The 18,315-nt window shown below is 47.2% G+C and overlaps 1 protein-coding gene across 5 annotated transcripts in view; it reads left to right on the forward strand.

The window, feature by feature from the left end:
- LCA5 (lebercilin LCA5) overlaps positions 1 to 18,315 on the forward strand; it is a 193,402-nt gene that overhangs the window by 48,003 nt on the left and 127,084 nt on the right. For all 5 annotated transcript variants that reach the window (XM_069235634.1, XM_069235632.1, XM_069235633.1 and 2 more), the window contains exon 2: positions 8,587 to 8,998. In XM_069235634.1, coding sequence (XP_069091735.1) covers positions 8,620 to 8,998 — 379 coding nt within the window. In that variant the 5' untranslated portion in view covers positions 8,587 to 8,619. The remainder of the gene's footprint in view (positions 1 to 8,586; positions 8,999 to 18,315) is intronic.

Here is an 18,315-nt window from a genome sequence, read left to right on the forward strand (position 1 = left end):
CATTCACTGCAGGACGTCCGGTGTAGCAGAGCCAACCCCCTACTTTTGGTTTTCCACCGGGTGCTGCAGTGTCGTCTGCCAGAAGGAGCGGATCTGAGGCGCCCGGTACTACGTTCTGCATGCCATTTTCTAACCCGGACCAGTTGGTACCGCTGGCATCTCGCTCGGCGTTTCCCCCAACTCCAGCTCTCAGTATATGACTTGGACTCTGGTACCAGCAAAATCTCAGACACTATTCACTACACTTCATGTCTCTGAATGGCCATTGGGCTGAGGATTATGAAGGATTGTGCGGGCTGGATCGCTGAGCCCAGCACAGCAAACCCGCCACCTTGCTCATCTAGCTCTGCCTCCCTGAATCCCGTAATTCAATAAATGACCTTATTTAGAGTTTGGCATACAGCTCACTACATCACAATCATAGTCGATATCGTGTGTCCCCTATTATAAGTACATTTTGGCCAATGGCACTTGTAAAACAGCAGGCAGGATAGCTGCCAAATTTTGGTGGAGTATACTGGCCACTAAAATCTAAATAAGGCTCTGTGTATTTTGATAATTAAATATATTAAACAGTGTAGGGTTAATAAAAACCATTGTCACACTACAAGTAAATGAATGGAATGTTAAAAAGCTAATGTTATAAAACTAAAGTGCACTCATCATCAAACATAACAGCAGTTATTGTAGCTGCAGTGCCGCTTTATGGAAAGGGCATTTTGCTGAAGGAAATTGGTGGTGTTTTCCACAAAGAGCTGGGCAGTCAGTGCTGAATGAAGCCTTAATGCTGAAGCAAACCATTTTGGGCGAATAATGCAGACTGTTGGAGGAAGGAATTGAAGTGTGATAAGTCTGAGTTTATGGTCAGGTGCATGGGAGAGAATTGTGATTTGGGGGAATAGTGAGTATTTCTCTGCACCATTGGCAAGAGGAGGTAAAGCAAATTGGTGGAAAGAAAACATGATACTGATTTGAGCAAGTGCTTAGTTCTCTAGGATGGGGTGGAGGACTGGGAAATGTCAAGCAAAGTGTGAGGGATTCAGCTTTGAGTGCAGTGGGTGTTCTGTGTGTAATTGGAGGGCAGGGTCTCAATACAGGGGCTAGATGTCATTGAGGTAGGAGTTTAGGTCTTTATTCCTTGTTAGACTCTTAGAAAACTGGCATAGCAGATGGGTCCTTTTAGGGCTCCAGTCTACCAATTATATGTAACTACTGGGCTTCATCCAACACATAGATAACAGCATTCTATGCATCATCATATCATTACAGCATCCACACTAGGCATTCTAAAATACTCCCACTCACTTTATGAATACAGAGACTCATCATCCCTTATTCTTACACACAGGACAAACCTGACATGCATCACTATAATCACACTTTCAGAGATAGAAAGGGTACGGGAAGGGAATGGGATCAAGGTTTCAGTAGGTGGTCATTCCTGTTTCACCTCCCTTGCTCATCTGAGGATTGCAAGGTGGGAAATAGAAGTAAAATCTTAATATAGCGTCACTTTTGTAAAAAATAATTTATATGAAAAATTGCAGACCAAAAATGGATACATCCAACGAACACCTGTTCGGCATTGTTGTTCAACAAAATGAACTTTGGCAACAAAAAAAAAAATGCGATTTTGTTTTGAAAATAAATTCTATGCTTTTGTTGCACTGACCCAGTCCTCCTATCCTTACTTTTAGGTTGAGCCTATCAGACACCATGAGCTGTGTGGCTGAGAAAGACATACTGTGGGATTATCAAGAACATGCAGGGGCTTAGTCCGCCCATTGCTTTCCATTGGTTATCTTTACTGTCGGTCTCATATGCTTGCTTTTTATTAGATAGCTTTCCTTGTTCAATCTGTCCATCTTGTGTTTCTTTCCGATGGTGCATTGCCTCTTTACCATTTCTTTGAATGGCTGGCTTCTGTGGTTCCTCCGCTCACTTTTAGATTACTACTTTTTTCTGTTTTATTAAGCACCTCGTGAGCCTGTATGTGTTTTCTTCCTTGTGTGCTGTCCCGGTCCACGTTACTCTCTCTAGGCCATGTTCTGCTCTTGCCTCTGTTCTTCTCCCCCCCTGCACTCCACATTGCTCTTTTCGGTCATCCGTTTAAATTATTATTATTTTTTTTATTTTTTTAAACAATTTATGCAACGTTTAAAAAGTGTTTTTTGAACAACTTTTTTAAAATTTATAAATCTGTCTTGGATCGGTAAATAAAAGAAAATCCCTTCTGTGTTTGTAGGTGTGCGCTTTGATGTTCAGCGGTTGCGCACACACAAAATGATGTGGCATCCATGTCATTGCGTTTTTTGGCCAGCTGTGATGCTTTTCAGCATGTCTACAAAAAAAAGTGGCAAACTCACTAAGTCCTATAAGCGAGACCTACTAGCTTTGCCAATCTTGGGTCTTGGATTTTTATGCTGAAGGTATAGCATGGGAATGCCCTATTTTGGAAATCAATTATCTTTTCTTGGTGAGTCAATGCAGTTGTCTTTGGCTGTTCTATTCTCATCCTCTATTAAATATAATATGTTATGTTATCCAGTTTGTAGAGCGCATGGCTACCCTAAGGCTTCCCAGCGCTAGCGGACTGTGACAAGATCTCGGCATTGCACACGCCAGATCTAAAGCAGCCAGGTTTTCAAAGCCTTCCGAAAATTGCATTCATGGCTTATCAGTCGCATTCTGGGAGCCGAGAGTTCCACAACTTGGCACCAAGTTATGCCATTGTGGCAACGCCCCACCTAACTTTGTTTACTCTGGGTAGAGTAGTGTAGGAAGTTGGCTCTGTATGCACTATTTCAAAGTAAGGAATAGTATGCACAGAGTCCAAGGGTTCCCCTTAGAGGTAAGATAGTGGCAAAAAGAGATAATACTAATGCTCTATTTTGTGGTAGTGTGGTCGAGCAGTAGGCTTATCAAAGGAGTAGTGTTAAGCATTTGTTGTACACACACAAGCAATAAATGAGGAACACACACTCAGAGACAATTCCAGGCCAATAGGTTTTTGTATAGAAAAATATATTTTCTTAGTTTATTTTAAGAACCACAGGTTCAAATTTTACATGTAATACTTCAAATGAAAGGTATTGCAGGTAGGTACTTTAGGAACTTTGAATAATCAAAATAGCATATACAGTCTTCACATAAATCACATATAGCTATTTTAAAACTAGACACAGTGCAATTTTCAACAGTTCCTGGGGTTAGTAAGAGTTAGTTAGTTTTTGCAGGTAAGTAAACCACCTATGGGGTTCAAGTTTGGGTCCAAGGTAGCCCACCGTTGGGGGTTCAGAGCAACCCCAAAGTTACCACACCAGCAGCTCAGGGCCAGTCAGGTGCAGAGGTCAAAGTGGTGCCCAAAACGCATAGGCTTCAATGGAGAAGGGGGTGCCCCGGTTCCAGTCTGCCAGCAGGTAAGTACCCGCGTCTTCTGAGGGCAGACCAGGGGGGTTTTGTAGGGCACCGGGGGGGACACAAGTCAGCACAGGAAGTATACCCTCAGCAGCACGGGGGCGACCGGGTGCAGTGTGCAAACAAGCGTCGGGTTAGCAATAGAAATCAATGGGAGACCAAGGGGTCTCTTCAGCGATACCGGCAAGGGGGGTGCTCCTCGGGGTAGCCACCACCTGGGCAAGGGAGAGGGCCTCCTGGGGGTCACTCCTGCACTGGAGTTCCGATCCTTCAGGTCCTGGGGCTGCGGGTGCAGAGTCTTTACCAGGCGTCGGGATCTGGGAGACAGGCAGTCGCAGTCAGGGGGAGCCTCGGGATTCCCTCTGCAGGCGTTGCTGTGGGGGCCCAGGGGGGACAACTCTGGCTACTCACGGTCCCGCAGTCGCCGGGGAGTCCTCCCTGAAGCGTTGTTTCTCCACAAGTCGAGCCAGGGGCATCGGGTGCAGAGTAGCAAGTCTCACGCTTCCGGCGGGAAACGCAGTTGTTTTAAAGTTGCTCCTTTTGAAACAAAGTTGCAGTCTTGGATGAACAGAGCCGCTGTCCTCGAGAGTTCTTGGTCCTTCTAGAGCAGGGCAGTCCTCTGAGGATTCAGAGGTCGCTGGTCCCTGGGGAAAGCGTCGCTGGAGCAGTGTCTTTAGAAGGGGGGAAACAGGCCAGTAGAGCTGGAGCCAAAGCAGTTGGTGTCTCCGTCTTCTCTGCAGGGTTTTTCAGCTTAGCAGTCCTCTTCTTCTTAGGTTGCAGGAATCAGAGTTCCTAGGTTCTGGGGAGCCCCTAAATACAGAATTTAGGGGTGTGTTTAGGTCTGGGAGGGAAATAGCCAATGGCTACTAGCCCTGAGGGTGGCTACACCCTCTTTGTGCCTCCTCCCAAGGGGAGGTGGTCACATTCCTATCCCTATTGGGGGAATCCTCCATCTGCAAGATGGAGGATTTCTAAAAGTCACAGTCACCTCAGCTCAGGTTGCCTTAGGGGCTGTCCTGACTGGCCAGTGACTCCTCCTTGTTTTTCTCATTATCTCCTCCGGCCTTGCCGCCAAAAGTGGGTCCGTGGCCGGAGGGGGCGGGCAACTCCACTAGCTGGAATGCCCTGTGGTGCTGTGACAAAGGGGGGGGAGCCTTTGAGGCTCACCGCCAGGTGTTACAGTTCCTGCAAGGGGGAGGTGATAAGCATCTCCACCCAGTACAGGCTTTGTTGCTAGCCACAGAGTGACAAAGGCACTCTCCCCATGTGGCCAGCAACATGTCTCGAGTGTGGCAGGCTGCTAAAACCAGTTAGCCTACACGGGTAGTTGGTTAAGGTTTCAGGGGCACCTCTAAGGTGCCCTCTGGGGTGTATGTTACAATAAAATGTACACTGGCATCAGTGTGCATTTATTGTGCTGAGAAGTTTGATACCAAACTTCCCAGTTTTCAGTGTAGCCATCATGGTGCTGTGGAGTTTGTGCATGACAGACTCCCAGACCATATACTCTTATGGCTACCCTGCACTTACAATGTCTAAGGTTTTGCTTAGACACTGTAGGGGCACAGTGCTCATGCACTGGTGCCCTCACCTATGGTATAGTGCACCCTGCCTTAGGGCTGTAAGGTCTGCTAGAGGGGTGACTTATCTATACTGCATAGGCAGTGTGAGGTTGGCATGGCACCCTGAGGGGAGTGCCATGTCGACTTACTTGTTTTGTCCTCACCAGCACACACAAGCTGGCAAGCAGTGTGTCTGTGCTGAGTGAGGGGTCCCCAGGGTGGCATAAGATATGCTGCAGCCCTTAGAGACCTTCCCTAGCATCAGGGCCCTTGGTACCAGGGGTACCAGTTACAAGGGACTTACCTGGATGCCAGGGTGTGCCAATTGTGGAAACGAAAGTACAGGTTAGGGAAAGAACACTGGTGCTGGGGCCTGGTTAGCAGGCCTCAGCACACTTTCAAATCAAAACTTAGCATCAGCAAAGGCAAAATGTCAGGGGGTAACCATGCCAAGGAGGCATTTCCTTACAAGTAGCCAATGCTGCTGAGGACGATCTAAGGTCTCTATTCGGTTTGTAGAAAGAGGCAAGGTTCTTTAAGATTGGAGGACCTCTATGGTGAAGGGACCTGTGTATACAGCACAGAGCCTTGAATTTTATGCGCTGATCAGTGGGTAGTCAGTGTAAAGAGACTAAACCCACTTTTACTGAGGTCCATCTAGGAATATCCAATAGCAAGTGGGCAGCCGCATTTTGTACCCGCTGCAGTTTCTTCTTTACATAAGACAGAGAGCCAAAAAATAGGCCAATGCCATAATCTAACCTGCAAAGAACGGTAGCTTGGATGATGAGCCTTCTGGCCAAGGCGGGCAGAATTACAAAGACCCTCCTCAGGAGTCTCAGTAGGTCGAAGCAGGTAGACCAGTGGTTCCCAACCTGTGGGCCGGGGACTCCTGGGGGTCCGCGAAGCCTCCTCAGGGGGTCCGGGACTGCTTAGAAAATGTAATAATATTAGGTTCCAACTATCAGTAATGACTCAGCGGGGTCCCCGGATTCCAATAATGAGTCAGTGGGGGTCCCCAGGATCCAGTATTGATAAAATGGGGGTCCACAGAAGTCAAAAGGTTGGGAACCACTGACTGGTAGACAATATGTGCCTAGCATGCTTTTCCAGTGTTAACAAGGGATCCAGCCATATCCCTAGACTTTTGATATGTTTCTTTGGAGGAGGAAGTTCCTCCAAGGTGCTAGGAATCTTAATCGGTTTGCTTGGTGAAGATTCCGGGCCCAAGATCATTAGTTCTGTTTTCTCACTGTTTAGTTGCAGTTTGCTGTCCGACATCCATCCTAACACAGCTTGTAGACAGGAGGGACAGTGTGGCGTCTTCTGAGGCTATATCTGATGAGAAGGAGACCACCAATTGGGTGTCATCTGCGTAAGACACCAAGGTTAGTCTGAAGGATTCCACCAACGTGGCCAGAGGGGCCATATACATGTTAAAAAGTGTCGGGCTAAGAGACGTTCCCTGTGGAACGCCACAGTTGTATTGGAATTTATCTGAGTAATGGGACCGGAAATGTTCTACTTTCTAAAAGGGAGATGAGCAGCCCAAGGGCTCGTCCCTTAATTCCACTGTTCCTCATCCTCTGGGCCAGCACCTGATGGTCTACAGTGTTGAACGCCGCACTCAGATCGAGCAGTATGACCACTGTAGTCCGTCCCTTATCCACACACTTCCTAGCTTCCTCCACCACTGCGATGAGCGCTGCTTCTGTGCTGTGTCCCAGTCTAAAACCCATCTGGGAAGGGTGGAGAAGGTTTTTATCTTCTAGGAAGGTGGAAAGTTGCGTATTAATGTGCTTGTCTAGTATTTTGGCCGGGGTGGGTAGTAAGGAAATAGGCCTATAGTTCTTGAATTCTGCTGCATCCAAGATGGTTTTCTTAAGCAGTGGCTTAACTATGGCGTGTTTCCACAGACACGGAACTGAACCTTTAGTTATTGATGTGTTCAGAATTTCTGTTAAGACCGGCACTATTATAGTCGCCACTCTGGCTATTATGTGAGGGGGGTGGGATCTAACGGACATCCTGACTTGAGTGCGGTAAGGGACGCTGTGACCTGTGCCTGAGAAATAGGGGTAAACTGAGAGATAAAGGCTAATTGGTTATGGGTGGGCATGACGTTAACTTGTTCTGTTTGTGCATTTGTATTTATTAGCAAAGAGGACCTCCCATAAAGATTATCTTTCAAAAATACGTTGCCCACCTGAGACCTATTTTAACATTTGCCAGAAACAAGGGAAGGGAGAGAGGATGAATTTTTAAAACTGGCAGACAAGGCTGCCCATGTACCCTGTTTGCAGGGGAGATGGAGCTCTTCCTTCATGCCGGAGCATTGTTGGAGAGATTTCTGGTTTTACAAATTACATGTGATTCTGGACAAATGACGTAATGTTCTGGTTGCTGAGCTCGATGCTACATTGACACTCCTGCTCTGTGTGCAGTACTTCGCGTTGGACATACTGTAATAATATGTTCTCTGTTAAGCACTTCATTGATTCTTGAAATTAGATACGTGCTCCTGCAATTGCCCTAAATATGACAAGTTAATGTAAATATATTCTGATGTTCCCTGCATAGCCAGTGTTGGTTCCGAATTAGGATTAACTGTTAGTTCTACAGTGATGTGTTAAAGGATGATGGCTGTTGACACAACTACTTAAAACCTGGATGGAATCTAGTAGAAGAACCGTGTGCTTTCCTCATGGAGAGCCGTTCTTAACCTGTCTGCAGGCGGCTTTTGTGCAGAAAGGCTTTAGTTTCGTTGCACCGATTGCTCATGTTTTACTTCAGAGTATTCGTTGTTTCGCACTGCTTTTTTTCCGTCTATTTTTCTATCCTTAATGTTGCTTCTCTCCCGCTGTGTTGCTTCACCCGCGCCGTTGCTTCCCATTATATGTAGCATCCACTTGCCATGATACTTTCTTCTTGACATGGGCCATTTATCATAACCCATATTTATTTTTTTAGGTTTGATTTGTATGACGCCTATGTTGTTCTCGGTGAACCTATTATATTTTATAATTCCTATAAAATGCTTTGTGTAAGCCCATTTAGCAGTTGGCTTCGTTTGCTCATTACTCATCTGCCATTTGTTTGAGACTTTGTCAATTGCCTCTTGGGTCAGCCTGCATGAGTATTTTAGTCTCACCCTTTCTGTTGGGTGAGCCTTTCTAGCTCAATTTGAAAGCGTGACGGACTATTTTAAATCTCAAATTAGCTGGCCAGTGGCCCGGCAGCAGTGGGTAGTGAACACTGGCAAAAGCATCTGAGAAATTATGCAACCGAACAAAAAAATTGTTTACCCAGAAGTATCCAATTTTTAGATGATTTTGCATGCACTTTATCGCCAATGTTGCCAGGCAACCAGTCACTGGCAAAGCCATTGTACAGCATGCCCACACCCATCACAATCCATACAAATTTCAAACGTAATTGCTTTGCCAATTATGTTTTTCTGTCTGTCTGCTCGTAACTCTGCTTAGGTGCAGTGTAAACAGTTATTTAATTACTGGTTACGTTAATGTAGAAATGAGGCTGATGTGTGTTTGTGAGCTTTAAAAACATTAAGCTTTATTTGTGCGTATCCCTTTTGTTTAATTTCTAGAGAAATGCATTCTGAGACTCCCTCCCTACTAAAATGAGCTTCTTTAGCCTAAGCTCGGAACATGCAGACAACAAATCACCTGATAAATATCGGCTGCCTAGCAAGAGCCCCTCCAGAAGAAACGTTTCCTCTAATATCAAGAAGGATTCAAGAAGGCAACTCCAGAAGAGCAAGCTGAAGGAAGAAAGCAATTTAACTATGGGTGAGAGAGGAAGAACTAAAAGTCGGGACCGCGACCATGATAGAAACTCTGACACTGATAAGAACAGTGACTCCTACTATTCTGATGATTATGACAATACAACGTATGGCTCTGAGCGGTCACCAACACCAAGCTCAAAGGCTCGTTCTCCCATGCTTAGGAGGAAAGCTCCGAAAGGTATGAGGTCCAGTACGCCTCTGCATAACCAGGGTAAGAAAGTCATTTTTCAAACATGTCTGATTTTTGCCTCTGTCTCTGCTGCTTGTGCATTTTGTGAGGGAAGAGAGATCAGCTTAGTTGCATTCTTAACTTTTAGCAAATATATTTTCGGAAATCTGTTTTGTTACACCACCTGTATTTAGTTTGTTGAATTATTGGTGTCTGATGACTTTTGGTTTCATATGTTGTTGTTTCCTTTAGTGAGAACACTAGTGTTGAGTTAGGGGTTTATGACTCAATACATGCAGAAAGGAAGGTAGGGATGTTAACCTTTTGCACAGAAAGCAATTGGTCTTCAAGGCCTTTCTAATTCCGAGGCGATTTTCAGTGGTCTTAATGTGGTGCAGCAGAAGTGTCTGCACATGGTGACCATATTTTGAGAAGCAAATACCGGGACAGGCCAGACATAAAAACAGGAGTAAAGCTTTTTGTCTCACAACTATATCTGGACTGTCCCGTTTTTTTTCTTCGCCTTCTAAACATATGTCCATATATATGCTAGGTGTAGGAAAGTACCCTCTTTTTGGCATGGTTACCCCCACTTTTTGCCTGCTGTCATTGTGTTTTGACTGTGCCCACTGGGATCCTGCTAACCAGGACCCCAGTGACTGTGCCCTCTCCTCTACATTTGGTTGCTGAGGACTTAGCACACCCCACAGTTGGCATACTGGTGCCCTCATATAAGTCCCTAGTATATGGTATTTAGGTACCCAGGGCATTGGGACAGCAGGAGTTCCCCATGGGCTGCAGCATGTATTATGCCACCCACGGGAGCCCATGCAAAATGTGTCTTCAGGCCTGCCGTTGCAGCCTACATGAAAAGGTGCATGCACCCTTTCACTACAGGTCACTGTAAGTCACCTCTATGGCAAGTCCTCTTAGCCCAGAGGGCAGGGTGCAGGTATCTGTGTGTGAGGGCACCCTGCATGAGCAGAGGTGCCCCTACAAACTCCAGCTCTGTTTTCCTGGACTTCGTAAGTGCGGGGAAGACATTTTTCCTGTGTACTGGACACAGGTCACTACCTATGTCTACATAATAGTAACTCCGAACCTGGGCGTGTTTGGTATCAAACATGTCAGAATCGTACCCCAATACTGTTGCCATTATTGGTTGTATGATTCCATGCACTCTGGGGCTCCTTAGACGACCCCCAGCATTGCTCCTACCAGTCATCTGGGGTTCTCTGGGTAGCCTGTGCTACTGCCACCCCACAGACAGGTTTCTGCCCTCCTGCTGCATAGTCTGCTCAAGCAGAGGAAGGCAGAACAAAGGATTTCCTTTGGGAGAGGGAGGCAACACCCCCTGCCCTTGGAAGTAGGTGTTATATGGCTCGGGAGGGGTAGCCTCCCCAAGCCACTGGTATGCTTGGAAGGGCACATTTGGTGCCCTCCTTGCGTAAACCGGTTTGCACCAGTCTAGGGATCCCAGGTCCTTGCTCTGGGGCGAAGCTGGGCAGTGGAAAGGGGAATGACCACTCTCATGCCCATAACCACCCCAGCGGTGGTGCCCAGAGCTCCTCCAGGTGGGCACTTGATTCTGTCATCTTGAATCCAAGGTGGGCAGAGGCCCCTGGGAGCATCTGAGTGGCTAGGTCGGGCAGATGACGTCATAGCCCCCTCCTGATAGGTGGTCACCCTGCTAGGTGACTAATTCCCGTTCCTTTGCTATTTAGGGTCTCCCTCCAGGGTGGGTCTTCAGATTCGACATCCAAGATTCCAGCAGGACTCCTCTGCATCGTTTACTTAATCTTCTGGCCACTGGGACTGCAACTGGACCCTTCAGTAACCGACAATCTGCAACTCCAGCAATGACTCCGCTTTGCAACATTGTTTCTCCGACTCCTTCAATCAAATGCAACATTTCCCCAGCTGTGCATCCGCTGAGGGCGACGAGTCTTCACCCTGCACAAGAAGCAAGAAGAAATCTACCTTTGAGTGAAGGAATTGCTCCCCTGCATCTTCAGGCACCAACAGCAACAATGACCGGCTGCGTGGATCCTCTCTCCTCCAGAACTGAGTGGATCCTGCATCACAGGTGGTGGTCTGGAGTGGTCCCCTTGGTCCTCTCTACCAGCTTTCCAACTTGGGAGAGGTTAAGCCCTTGCCTTTCCTTGCAGGACAGTACCCCTGTGCACCGCGACTCTTGTGGCTACCAAGGCTTGTTTGTTCCTTCTCCAAGGAATCTTTAGGCTTCGTGTAGCCCCGGCCTCCAGCACTCTTCCTGCAAAGCACAGTCTCCTGCCTGCTGCTCTAGCGACATGGGACTCCTCTCCAGGTGTAATGAGTGGGCCTCCCTGCGACTCTTGTGCCTGCTGCCTGTGAATTGCCTGTGGGGGCTGCATCCTCGTCTTCTGACTGTCTTCACTGCTGAGGATCACCAGGGACTCCTCTCCATGGGTTGAGTCCTCCTGGACCTTGCTGGTCCCCGGCAACTCTGCAAATCTTCATCTGTGACTTTTGCCTTTGCCAATGCTTTTTGGTGGTTTTCCAACACCACTGACTGACTGCAACTCTTCTCCCGTTGTGGGACATCATCTGCATCACTCCTCAAACTCTATTTTTGCTGCAGTGCTGCACAGCTGACTCCTTTACTTTACCGTCAACCTGGTCCTGCATCTCCAGAAGGGTGTTCCAGCTCAAACTGGACTTGGTCCCCTGTAGAGGAGCAGCCAAGGATTATCTAGGAGACATGCAAAGCTTATGCAATACCACTGTCGTCACACAACACTTACACACATGAAAGAACCACACAGTGTTTCAAAAAGAAAGTACTTTATTATAGTACCACAAATACTAAAATACTGTATAGGCAATACCCCACTGGGGGTAAGAAGACACACTGTTATATACACATAAGAAATCAGTAAATAGCTTAGAAACCAGTCCGGATTGCTAAGAGCAATAGCAGATAGTGAGGGCCCTAGGGGAGGGGCCAAACCATATACTAAAAAAGTGGAATGTGGAAGGCAGTCCCCCAGCCAAGGAAGAGGAATCAGTAAAGTGGAGCTCGAGGAACAAGGCACCCCAAGAGGTGAGTATCAGAGCGACCCCCAGCAACCAGGAGAGCAGAGGTAAGTACCTGATTTTCCCCAAAACCAACAGGAGGACTTTGGAAAAGGTTTGTGCCAGACCTAGTCAAGACTGGGAGAACCCAAAGGTGGATCCTGACAGAAGACGACCTGCAAAGAAAGGGGACCAAATTTATTTAGAGCTGGAGCGTCCGGTGGTGGCAGGAGCCACTACCCACCCTTCTGTGGAAGCAGGACCAGGTCGACTGTGGACGAAGAAAGTCAATAGTGCAGCACAGGAGCTGAAGAGGAGTTCCAGAAGTGACGCAAGTGATGTCCCACGTCGGCGGTCGTAATGCAGTCCGTCAGTGGTGCTGGAAAGCCTTGGCAAATGCAAGAGTCAGAGAAGAAGGTTTTCCAAGTCTGAAGAGGACCAGCAAGGTCAGGGGACTCGACCCAAGGAGGGGAGTCCGGGGTGACCCTCAGCAGCAGGGAAAAGACGAGGCAGCCCCCACAGACAATCCACTGGCAGCAGGCACAGGAGTCGCAGTGAGGCCCACTCAGCACACATGAAGAGGAGTCCCATGTCGTTGGAGAAGCAGGCAGGGGGCTGTGCTTTGCAGGAAGTGCTGGGGGCTGGGGCTACACGGAGCCTGAAGATCCTTTGGAGGAGGAACAAGCAAGCCTTGGTATCTGCAAGAGTCGCGGTGCACAGGGGTCCTGTCCTGCAAGGAAAGGCAAGGGCTTACCGTTTCCCAAATTGGACAGCTACTAGAGAGGACCAATGGGACCACTCTAGACCACCGCCGATGATGCAGGAACCACACAGCTCTGGAGAAGAGAAGGCCCACGCAGCCGGTCATAGTTGTAGTTGGTGCCTGCAGATGCAGAGGAGTGACACCTTCACTCCAAGGGAGATTCCTTCTTACTTCTTGTGCAGGGTAAAGACTCGTCACCCTCAGAAGATGCACAGTCGGGAAATGTTGCGGTTGCTTGATGGAGCCGGAGAAACAATATTGCAGAGCGGAGACATCGCTGAAGTTGAAGATTGTCGGTTTCTGGAGGGTCTAGTTGCAGTCCCAGTGGCCAGAAGGTAAAGTAAACGATGCAGAGGAGACCTGCTGGAATCTTGCATGTCGAATCTGAGGACTTACCCAAGAGGGAGACCCTAAATAGCCCAGGAAGGTGGAATTGGTCACCTAGCAGGGTGACCACCTTTCAGGAGGGGGCTGTGACGTCTCCTGCCCGACCTGGCCACTCAGATGCTCCCAGAAGCCTCTGCCCACCATGGATTCAAGATTGCAGAATCAAGTGGGCATCTGGATGAGCTCTGGCACCACCCTTGGGGTGGTGATGGACAGGGGAGTGGTCATTCCCCTTTCCATTGTCCAGTTTTGCGCCAGAGCCGGGGTCAGGGGTCCTTGGATTGGTACAAACTTGTTTATGCAAGGAGGGCACTAAATGTACCCCTCAAAGCATGCTGGTGGCTTGGGAAGGCTACCCCTCCCAAGTCATGTAACACCTATTTTCAAGGGAGAGGGTGTTAGCTCTCCCACAGGAAATCCTTTCTTCTGCCTTCCTCTGCCTGAGCTGTTCAAGCAGCAGGAGGGCAGAAACCTGTCTGAGAGGTGGCAGCAGCCTGGGCTGCCCTGAGAACCCCAGATGGCTGGTGGAAGCAATGCTGGAGGGGGTCCTCTAAGGAGCACCCAGAGTGCATGGGATCATACAACTTATATTGGAAACAGTATTGCGTATGATTACGACATGTTTGATACCAAACATGCCCAGGTTCGGAGTTACCATTATGTAGCTGGACACAGATAGACCTGTGTCCAGTACACTGGTAAAATGGCTTCCCTGCACTTACGAAGTCCAGCGTAATGGATCTGAAGTTCGCAGGGGCACCTCTGCTCATGCAGGAGTGCCCTCACACACAGGTACCTACACACTGCCCTCTGGGCTAGGAGGGCATGCTATAGGGTTGACTTACAGAGACTTGGTGCACTGACCCGTAGTGAAAGGGTGCGTACACCTTTTCACTCAGGCTGCAATGGCAGGCCTGCAGACACATTTTGCATGGGTACCCATGGATTGCACAATACATGCTGAAGCCCATGTGTAACCCCTGGTGCCCCAATGCTCTGGGTACTTAAGTACCATATACTAGGGACTTATATGGGGGCACCAGTATGCCAATTGTGGGGTGTGCAAAGTCCCAAGAAACCAAATTTAAAGGGAGAGAGCACAATCACTGGGGTCCTGGGTAGCAGGATCCCAGTGAACACAGACAGCAGGCAAAAAGTGGGGGTAACCATGCCAAAAAGAGGGTACTTTCCTACAATACACACATTTGATCAAATCTACGTTTACATAATATTACTATGGCAGTACCTCCACCCTGCACCCCCTTGCCCTCCTTCCCACACTTTCTGCTAGGAGCAGGCAGCTGACCTGTTCTGTTGACAGAAAAAAATAAATTCAGTAAATTTCTTCAGACTTCAAATGCGCCTCTGTAAGGAGAACATACCTGTTAGTTACGCTTTTCAGGATGACCTGACGTTTGTTCCAAAAAACGGGACATGTATTTAAAATTAGGAAAATCATCGGGACACTACGCCAGTCCTTTGAAAACTGTCTGTGCAAAACAAATAGTACACTACATAATCTTTATGGTAAGTTGATCTTGTATAATAAGCAATATGTTTAAGGACTGGTCCTCACAAACAGCTAAATAGTGACCTAATTTAATTATCAAGACATGCTGGGAGTGGGTTAAATGAATAGTACACATTACTGTGAATTCTCTCTGCTTCCCAACTGAAAGCCAGTGTGAGAATCTTGGGGCCAGATGTAGCAAAAGGTTTTTCCCATTCTGTGTCAATGGGAAAATGTGTTCGTACATATGGCCCTTAGTGTAAGGAAATGTGGTTCTTAGTAATAAATATTGAAAACTAGACAAACTGAGCAAGTCTGCAATGGCTGAAATTGCTTATGAGATATCCTTGCAGGCCCATATAAAAACTGTCCTGTGCTTGCTATGCCATCCGATTCAAGCTAGCCTGGCTGATGAAGGGTGATACCCTGAAACTGGTCCCATGATGTTTGTTTCTGGTTCAGGGATGTGGTGGCCTGGCAGTTCGGGCTGGACTGTTCCCATGGGGAACAGGGTCAAGACTGATTTGCATATGGCCGAGTCGAAAGTGGAATGGCATGGCAAACAAAAAAGCTGATGGAATAAACCCAGATCTGTGACTGGGGGTGAATGTTTGATTTGTTCTGCATTCCCTCCATCATCTGTTGTTTCTGTATATAAAAACTGATGGCACAGGTAGGTAGGATGAGATCAGAGTAGTCACTGCCCAGGCCTGCTGTGGAAATCTTTGTATTTCCTGAGGTGCTTATAGCGTTTGGTGAACTAAGATAAAACCATGGTCAGTTGAGACCACCAGTTTTGTAACTAGGTGACAAACTATGTAACAGAAAGATAACATTTGTTTTGCTGTTGGATTTTAGCTAGCCCTGACTAATTCATGAACCTATAGCCTGAAGAAAGACCACTGAATTCATATTGTCCTCTTCAGTACTAATTTTCATAAACTTCTGTGTTTCGCCTGCATTTCTGTGTTTCGCCTGCATTTTGCAAATCCTCAATTCAGGGTTGGATGAATGCTGCAAGAGGATGGAAGTCAGTCTTAACACCTTTGTACTTTAGCTGTTCCACAAATGAGAGTTTACATGTACTTGATTTTAAGTTGTTTCTAAGCCTTTGACCCTGTCGAGTAAAAAGGATTGAGAACAAAGAGGAACCTGGTCGTGAGAAGTTGCTCCAGCAGTATATTCTGGTTAATGTTCCTGAAGAATACAAACACATCTAACTAAATAAATGCCCTAATTTCTCTGTCACTAACCTCATCCCATGTTGGACACTAAGGCCCTCATTATGACCCTGGCGGTGTTGCACCGCCAGGGCCAACGGGGGCGGGAGCACCGCCGACAGGCCGGCGGTGCTCCCTTGGGCATTCTGACTGCGGCGCTTTGGCCGCGGTCAGAAATGGAAAACCGGCGGTCTCCCGCCGGTTTTCCGTTGCCCATTTGAATCCCCCATGGCGGCGCAGCTCGCTGCGCCGCCATGGGGGATTCTGACACCCCCTACCGCCATCCTGTTCCTGGCGGTTCGCCCGCCAGGAACAGGATGGCGGTAGGGGGTGTCGCGGGGCCCCTGGGGGCCCCTGCAGTGCCCATGCCAATGGCATGGGCACTGCAGGGGCCCCCGTAAGAGGGGCCCGCTAGTATTTCACTGTCTGCATAGCAGACAGTGAAATACGCGACGGGTGCAGTAGCACCCGTCGCACCTTCCCACTCCGCCGGCTCGATTACGAGCCGGCTTCATGGTGGGAAGGTCGTTTTCCCCTGGGCTGGCGGGCGGCCTTTCGGCGGCCGCCCGCGAGCCCAGGGGAAAAGTCAAAATACCCGCCGCGGTCTTGCGACCGCGGTACGGTATTTTGACGGCGGGACAATGAGGGCCTAACACTTTGGTGGGGATCTAGGCCATCTTGAATTGGTTACAAGGTGTGCTCCCTAAAAGAAATTAGGAGAATCTTGGCCTCCGTAATATCCTGATGGCTGATCTCATTACATGCACATAAAACCTTGTTTTCTAACAATTAACTTCCTCCCTGAATGGATATTCTACCATGGTCTGATGTAGAATATTCAGGTTGGTCCACCCGCTTTCCCACTCCACCCCACCTTCCCTTGCATTCAGAGACACAGCCTTTGACCTGTCTCCCTTGTGCTGTCTTGCAAAGCATTTGTTATGTTACACTGTAGTTTGGTGAACTGCATTACTTGAGTTTGTCATCTGTACTGGACTGAATCATAATCATGCTAAGAAGCTCAAATATGACTCCCCCCTCTGTTTTAGTTTTATTAAAAATTAATGTTTAGACTGCATCACTAGGAGCTGTACTTGAACACTGCTGTGCCTACCTTGCTGAGTAGTATAGTCAGCATTTTTTTTTTATATAACCACGTACAAATTAATGTGTCATATTTGTATTGCCATATATGATTTTACTTAAAACAATAAAACATGTTTGAAAAAAAAAAAAAAAGTTTGGTGAAAGAATAAAATGTCCTGGATCAGTGAGATACAGAGAACATGTTTCAGCCAAGGGTAATATGTGCTTTGTTAAAAGTTTAAATCTTTCTGTCGGTGAACAAGAAAAGAAGAATTGCAAGTTGCGTACATTATAGTAAATAAATATCCATCTGTTTTAACTGAAATGCAGTCCCTTCCATTGACCCTTCTCCTCTATATGTAGTTTTTCATAAATCTCTTAATCCTCTCCGTACATGAACTCCAAATCAATTACCATACTCGTTCAAGCCCATAAGGGACAAGGGAGGCAGGGTTTATGTTATAAAATATGTGGTTAAGAAGATATAGGGGGTTATTCTAACTTTGGAGGAGTGTTAATCCGTCCCAAAAGTGACGGTAAAGTGACGGATATACCACCAGCCGTATTACGAGTTCCATAGGATATAATGGACTCGTAATACGGCTGGTGGTAAATCCGTCACTTTTCCGTCACTTTTGGGACGGATTAACACCTCCTCCAAAGTTAGAATAACCCCCATAATCCAGTTAAACTGAACCAGCTCTGAAACAACAACTTACATTTCACTAAGAAAACATATTACACAATTTATAATACAGCCTCAATAGGCTTTGCAGTGTGAAACTTTCAAATCACCAAACCACAGGGCACTGTCCACTGTGGTCAGTATCCTTATGAAGCACCCCATCTAACATCATCTTCACTTTGACAATTGGATACCAAATATAACACCCTGGGGATTTCATGCTGCTCAGTGGACCCAGTGGACCCAGGAAAGTTCCAGTTCAGCATCGATCAATATACTGTGTTTCCTCTAGTGAAAAATGATTTGCAGTCTGAGGGAGTACTAACAAAAGTTATTTATTGTAACCCTCTGATCTATTGTTTAGGCCTAATGCGAGGCTGTCCAGCAACCACTTTATCTCCGGTTTCCATAATTTCCATTTCACTAAATAATCTTCCCCCAAAATCTTGCTTGTTCCAGGCCTGTGGTATGTATAACTGTCTCTATTCTTGGACTCAGTCTCCCAGTTTCACTGTGAGCACCAGGACGTTGTTAGGTTTTCTGGGCAAAAAGTACAAGGAAATATAAATCACTTTTTGACCCCTTGAGCAGTCGGAGACCTGCTGGGTGTCACCTGCATCATTTTAGCTCCCAAAAACTTCAATGGAAGTCTCA

The sequence above is a fragment of the Pleurodeles waltl genome, chromosome 5, assembly GCF_031143425.1.
Source record: "Pleurodeles waltl isolate 20211129_DDA chromosome 5, aPleWal1.hap1.20221129, whole genome shotgun sequence".
Classification (NCBI taxonomy): domain Eukaryota; kingdom Metazoa; phylum Chordata; class Amphibia; order Caudata; family Salamandridae; genus Pleurodeles; species Pleurodeles waltl.